Source organism: Wolffia australiana, chromosome 4, assembly GCF_029677425.1.
Source record: "Wolffia australiana isolate 7733 chromosome 4, ASM2967742v1".
Classification (NCBI taxonomy): Eukaryota; Viridiplantae; Streptophyta; class Magnoliopsida; order Alismatales; family Araceae; genus Wolffia; species Wolffia australiana.
The window spans coordinates 2,202,584-2,209,678 of record NC_135838.1 but is presented as its reverse complement, the minus strand read 5'-3'; the positions used below and the strand labels follow the sequence as shown (position 1 = coordinate 2,209,678).

Here is a 7,095-nt window from a genome sequence, read left to right as displayed (position 1 = left end):
TTTTAGACAATTTTTTCTCAAAAACCCATAAAGTAAAATATGTTCGCCAATGTCCTATATAAACCTATGGATTAATTAATTGACGATCAATTTAACCCAATTGACAGGTTAGGTTTCTATATCGTGGGGTTCCAAGTTACACCTTGTGTGAGATTCTCGAACGACATAGGGTATGGTTGATCGTCAAACCCTAATCCATAAATCAATTAATACTAATCCGTAATGGGGATCATTAGAGGACACTTTCTCCAATATCCTCACTACCCTGGCCAGGATTTTGCTGCACCGTCTTCCTTGAGTCAATCTCTTCTTATACTGACGGCAGATGATTCCATCTTGAATACTCAATCACCTCTATGAGCTTCTTACTACACCCCAGCTATGACTTGTTCAAACCCCATGATTAGAGGCTCATAAATCATAGTCAAAATATAGTCATCATTCATGAAATGTCCTTGGTGTCTCCAGTTAGTGGCTCACTTATACAAGTGTGACATGAAACAACCTGATTGACGGTTATATATAATATCATTCAAGAATCCATCTCTCTCACCTCTACATTCCGCATTGACACTTACACCAACAGAGATTTCATCGACGTGATTCACCACCGACAAGGTACGCCATCCCTTGTTCGTCCGTTACATTACTTTCTTTAGTATATTTTTTACTGCACTCCACCGCGCCGGGTTAGATAGGTGAGAGAGATTTATCGAGAAAACTACAAATTTGAGCGTCTTCCTAGGCACGGGTCGATCCCATCCATTGCGTGTGAGCCCCTGCGGATTTGTTCCGTTCGGCGCCGTAGTCGCCATCGTCGCTCCGACGAGGGTCAGAAGGTCACCGTCACCGGGCACCCATTTCGGAGCCCAGAGTTTGGTGAATCCCACGAGTCGGGTCCTGCAAGTACATCTGCCTAGGTTCATTCGCAACACGTAGTTACATTCACTTAGTGATTTTACCCTTCGGACGACGCCATTGACGACGTACGACATCATATACTCCTGAATAAACATTTGTAGCCAAGATATATAACCCTCACTTCAAGCTAGAAATGAAAATATTTCTTCCAATGAAGAAAAAACCCATCATTCTTGAGATTTTTTTTAAAAGAAAGCCACCACAACTTCCCTATGATTTTTTCCTAAATTTTCAAGAATACAAGGCAAATCTCTACCCCTGATCTTGCATATTGTTTTGAAACTTTGATCTTATGAAGAAAACAGAAAACGACCCAGAACTGAAGTAGAAATTTCAAAAATAAATAACTGTTCTGGGAAGTCGGACCTAAATAAAAAAAAACATTTATTGGTTTATTTATTTATTCATTTATTTATTTCTAGAATAAAAATTAGCCGATTTCTCTGTCTCTCCCTTGTTCTTCATTCTTCTCCGGCATTCTCGCTCTTCTACCAGTTCTCCGGCCATGTCCACCGCCAGTTCAATCCAGCGCGGGCAGGTACGAACAATTTGGGATATAATTTCCGAAATCTAGAACAAGTTCTTCATGATTTGTCGTGATTTTTCTGATTGTCGTGAACAAAGTTTTGATCGAGTGTTTGTTCTTTCCCGGGAAATATTCGGGGCGTTTTGGAGAGCAGGTTGACTTGCAGGACTTCGTGGACTGGTCTGGAGTCGAATGTCTCAACCAGAACAGCGGGCATACCCTCGTTAACGCTCTTAAACAGGTTTGATTAATATTTCCCTAACTCTCTGCTATCCAAATTTCTTTTTGATTGAGATATTCAAGTCGCTGACGATTATCTTTCGTGGGTTTGGTGGTTGATTTCGTCTTGTTTAGGGTTACAGAGATGACAATGGATTGCATCTGGAGAGCGACGCGGATGAGCAGCTTCTGATTTACCTTCCTTTTACACAGGTTATCAAGCTGCACTCTGTCGTCTTCGTTGGACCTGAAGAAGAAGGTACTTAACGATTTTTGTAATTAAATACTCGAACTTAGTTTCTTCATTTGGATTTGCTTCCATTTTTGTTGAGAACTTGAAATAGGTTTGTGTCTATGTAACGGAGCTCAATGCGGTGTTTGTTTCAAATTATTCAATGGAAATTCTGTGTATTTTTTAAATGATTCATTAATCACTCGATCTTATTTTCCTTATTTTGATTTGTTTCCACCTTGTTGAGAATTCGATATTTTGTGTTATGGTTTGCATTTTTTATGAACTTCTTGACGGGCTCTGCCTAAATTTTAAATTTCCTTCCATCATTTTATTATAATTCTTTGTGGCATTTTCATTAAATTATCCAACAAAGAATTCAAAGGGTTCAAATGACTTTAAAAAAGCATCGGCAATAGCGGAGCATTTGATTCCAATCCTACTTACTCTCCTTTGGACACCGGTCCAATGCACTTACACATGCCTACAGTTGGCGTTTCCACGAAAATTTTTGAATATAGAATCCCCAAACTTTGGAAACTTTGAATGCCCCTGCAAGAATAAACAATTCAAATCGTTCAGATTATGGGCTGGATTGCTAGATAGATGTTCATCGCTAATTTCAAGCTTGAACAAAACGTAGTTCGAAATAGAACTGATGTCTCAATCGGCAGCATGTTCATTCTGGAGTTTTCTAGGTCATCTAGTGAACCTGAAGGCTACACTAAGTTCACTCTTCCTATGTTTTCTTTTCCATCACTGTTCATGATTTTAGGTCTCCTACTTGTTCTTAATCTTTATGATGTTTTCTTGCTTTTATGATATGTTTCTTCAGTGAACTTCTCTTTTTGTCCGCATCATTTTCAGTTATTCATTGTTGCAAGGTTTGAAGCAGTACTTCCTTTCAGCGTTACACCCAGAATAAGATAAATTGAAAAACTGCAGACTCGCTGTTTTATGGTCTCATTTCTTGTGTCGAGGAGGATTGCTAGAACTGGTGTTAATAATAGGGTAACTAGGTCTCTGAAGATATATAGCCATTTCTTTGTTTTTTCAAAATTGTAGAGTTGAGCATCTTTTTCAGGATGATAAATTTCATCTCATCCTACTATTGTTCGAGAGTTAACTCTCCATTTATATACAGGACTCCAACTTTTTTCAGAAAAAATCTATACGAAGGACTTGAACTATGATTTCGGCCCAATTTCGGATCATCACTAAGTGATGATTTAGGCCGCTGTTGGCTAGGGATTGGTTTTAATGAACTTTTGATCAGAAGAAACTTTATAGCCCTTCATGGTCAAAAGGAGTTTGTTTTTACCGGCCAACTGATAAGAACTTGTCCAAGAAAGAAGAAAAGAAGGGTCCTTAAACCCACAAGCACCACAGGACAAAGGAGACCTGCAGAGTGAACACACGAGCCTCAGCCGAGACCTATGTCTATCCGGCATACCATCAGGGCCATCCTTGGCTATATATACCCATCACCAACCACATTGGTTGAAGGATGAGCAACCTTGTTCCAAGTGCCATTGGCTTGCACATCTTGCATATCCTCCATCCTCCCCTCAAGCCAGAATGATGAAGTAAGTGCAGATACTGCTTTCCACTGTCAAGATATGCAAGATATGCAAGATGCACATCTATATCAGCTACCATTGCAACAAGCCCTTTGCTCCAGGCCACAGTTTCAAAGGCTAGGATACAATCAGGATCCACACACACAAGTGGAAGACTCCCTTAACCCTCAGCCCCTTGACTATGTCTCCTGCCTCCTTGCTCGTCTTCCTTTGTTGCCAGACCTCTCGACTGTGTCTTTTTGTCTGCCCTCCTTGGGGGAAGGTGACATATATTCAAATGGAAAACATAGTTATAAATAATGGAAATCCCGTTGAGATGGTTCAGGGATCATGGTAAACTCTAGCTGGTCCACTGGAAGCTGGTTCATTTGGAAGTAATGGGAGAGAAGTGGAGAGAGAGAGAGAGATAGAGAGAGAGAGAGAGAGATTGTTTACCTCGGCAATCCTCTAGAAAGGTCTTGTGAGTAAAGATAATCGGACTCAGTGCAATATGCTACTTTTAACGTGGTAATTCATAAGAAATCATTTTGAAAAAATTACATCCTTATTTTCTCTAAATAGCTGAGGCAATAAATTATGAATTTACTTTGTTGTGGAATTTTGAAGCGACTTGAAGCGACTTACTTTGTTGTGGAATTTTGCGTTTTTTAAGTCTTAAGATTTCTATATTTATGAGCTTACCTTTCTTTATCTAAATATCATGTCATAAATGAGCCTTTTGTGTGGTCAATTTCTTTAGAAACAATTTTAATAATGCCATCAATTGACAGGGCCAAGGACGGTCAAGCTCTTTGCCAACAAGGCGCATATGGGTTTTAGGTGGAAGACAATCGCTTATTCATTTAATTATAATTTTGAAACTTTACTCCTTGTTTCTTAATTAGTTCTGCTTCCGGTGCAGCAACGTCAATGATTACCCACCCAGCGATTCTGCTGTTCTATCCGAAGACAATCTGAAGGCAAATATCATATACTATCGCTCTTTTTTTCCTCATAAACCCCCAAAAGCGCTAGTTTTTTAATTTTTAAAAATCCTTTTTATTTATTTCTCAGGAGAAACCCGTGATTCTTAAGTACGTGAAATTTCAAAGCGTCCGAAGGTGAGGCGACTCTAGTCCATTGGTCTCCATTTTATTATTTTTAACAATTAATGGAATTATCTGGCGTTGACCCATTTCCCTGCTCTTACCAGCTTGACCATTTTCGTTGAGGATAATCAAGCCGGCACAGAAACAACCAAAATCCAGAAGATTATCCTCTACGGGACGACGTGAGTCAACGTTGACGATCTCGAAACTCATCATTTATTATCTCTTTAAAATCTACAAAAACTGTTCTTCTAGAAAGTTTCTTTTTACCCGTATCAAAAGCTTATGTACTGTTCTTGACTTGTCCCTTCCTGTTGGCTACTGTTTTAAAGCCTATTCTCCATTTCTCTCTCTAACAATCTCTCTCTTCCTTTCTCTGTGCAGAGTGGAGACAACGAATGTGAAGGACCTGAAGAAGATCGAGGAGCACTGAGGAAAGGGCACCCATTAGTAATTTTCTACCTTTTATGATTTTCTCTCTCTAACTGAGTTGTGTCTTATTAATTAGTCATATGCGTGGCATGGGATGAAGAGATAGAAAGAGAAAGAGAGAGATTGAATATTCTCATGCACATCAACACGATCTTTATCGCTGTCATGATCAACATGATCATCATCATCATCATCATGTTGACATTTCTCTCTCTACTTCTGTCTTTACTTTTCTGCTGTGGAAGAGAGATATATGCACAACTAGTCAAAATTTATTTCTGTGGGCACTCTCTCATAACTATAGTGCAGGATACGGACGAATTTAGGGACTAAAATTCATCCCGGGGACCACCAGACGGGACGGTTTTTGTCCCATGGGACAAAAAAACCGTCCGTCTGGAGGTCTTGGATGATGGACGGAGGAATCTGGACAGAAAACCGCCAGATTCACATCCGACAGTTGAGATGTTGCCACGTGGCCTCGCTATGACAGTTTGCATCAAAGTCACTTTATTTTTACGTGTGTGCAAACGGACGCCACTCAGAAATAATTGTAAATATGTCCCTTCGCATTCTCTCTCCTCCGTAATTCCCTAAAAGACTTCAAAATATCTATATTAATATATTATAAATATGAAGTAGGGACGAAAATTTGTCCCGGGAGGACTGGACAGGATGGTTTTTTATCGTTGGACGAAAAACCGTCCCATCCTTCGTCCCTGAAACTTCTCTGAACGTCGGACGGGACGAAATCATCCCATCCCATCCATCGTCCACATCTGGGACGATCCGGAGCTATACTAATAACTGCACACTGTGCCTATCTCTCTCCTAGCCAGTCTTCCTCTCTTTCTGTCCTCTCTCTAAATATCATTTTCTAATGCTTGATGCATCATATATCAAATGCTTAAGCTCTATCAACATCTTTTTTTCATCTCAATCTTCTCTCTACTTCATTCTAAATTTGCAACCTCTCTTCTCCCCTACATCTCTACTTGGTACAATCTCTCTCCTCCCTCTATAATATTTCTCAACGATGAACTGCTTCCTAGTCATTTAGTATCTTCCAAACACTCTCTCTCCTCTCTCTTCCCTCTTGATGTTTTCTCTTCCTCACTCTTGTTTCACTTCTTATTTCATGTTTTTCTCTCTCCTCTCACGTCAGTCTTCACTCTTTTCTCGTCACTACTGTCTCTTCTTGGGTCTTCATTTTCTCTTTCTTACTTTCCCATCTATGTCTCTAAAGCCCAGTGCCATTCAGAAGATCTTTCCTCTCTCTCCCTCTCTCTCTCTACTGTAGCTCTCCCTTTCTCCTCTCTCTCTCTCTTCTGTCGCTCTCCCTCGTTGGCATCGGCGATCGGATCGGATCGGATCGTTTGAATCTTGATCAACAGATTCGAACGAACAAAAGCCGATTCGAAAGATTTGTTCGAATCTTTCGATCGAACAGACCTTTGTTCGTGTTTGAAAGTTTCGAACGAACAATTTGGTTCGTTCGTGTTCGATTGCCATTTGTTCGACCTTGTTCGAACAATTTCAAACAAATGGCCAGCGGCGCTAGCGACCACCAACGACTCTCTCTGGCGGCCGCTGGCACCACTGGCGGCCGCTGGCGGTCGCTGGCGGTCTCTGGCCGGCGCTGGCGGCGGCTGGATGGTCGTTGGCTAGTGCTGGGCGGCCGCTGGCTGGCGCTGGCGGCCTTTGGCAGCCGCTTGGCGGCGCTGGCGGCCGCTTGCCGGCTCTGGTGGCCACTGGTTGGCGCTGGCAGGTGCTTGCCGGCACTGGCGGCCGCTGGTTGGCGCTGGCAGGTGCTTGCCGGCTCTGGCGGCCACTGGCCGGCACTGGCGGCTGCTTGCCGGCGCTGGCGGCCGCTTGCCGGCGCTGGCGGCCCCTTGCTGGCTCCGGCGGCCGCTGGCCGGCGCCGGCGGCCCCTTGCTGGCTCTGGCGGCCGCTGGCCGGCACTGGCGGCCCCTTGCTGGCTCTGGCGGGCGCTGGCGGCCGCTGGCCGGCGCTGGCGGCCGCTGGCGGGCGCTGGCCGGCGCTGGCGGCCGCTGGCCGGCGCTGGCGGCCGCTGGCGGCGCTGGCGACGCTGGCGGC

At 43.1% G+C, this 7,095-nt stretch overlaps 1 protein-coding gene across 1 annotated transcript; it reads left to right on the top strand.

Moving 5' to 3' along the window:
- The first annotated feature begins 1,328 nt into the window (after nucleotides 1-1,328).
- LOC144702769 (PITH domain protein (DUF1000)) lies at nucleotides 1,329-5,279 on the top strand. Its single transcript, XM_078574807.1, has 8 exons — nucleotides 1,329-1,459; nucleotides 1,602-1,688; nucleotides 1,802-1,925; nucleotides 4,249-4,297; nucleotides 4,380-4,437; nucleotides 4,532-4,578; nucleotides 4,671-4,748; nucleotides 4,951-5,279. Exons 1-8 carry the CDS (start codon nucleotides 1,427-1,429, stop codon nucleotides 4,997-4,999), a joined length of 525 nt encoding a protein of 174 aa, XP_078430933.1. The 5' UTR covers nucleotides 1,329-1,426; the 3' UTR covers nucleotides 5,000-5,279.
- Nucleotides 5,280-7,095: the final 1,816 nt, after the last annotated feature.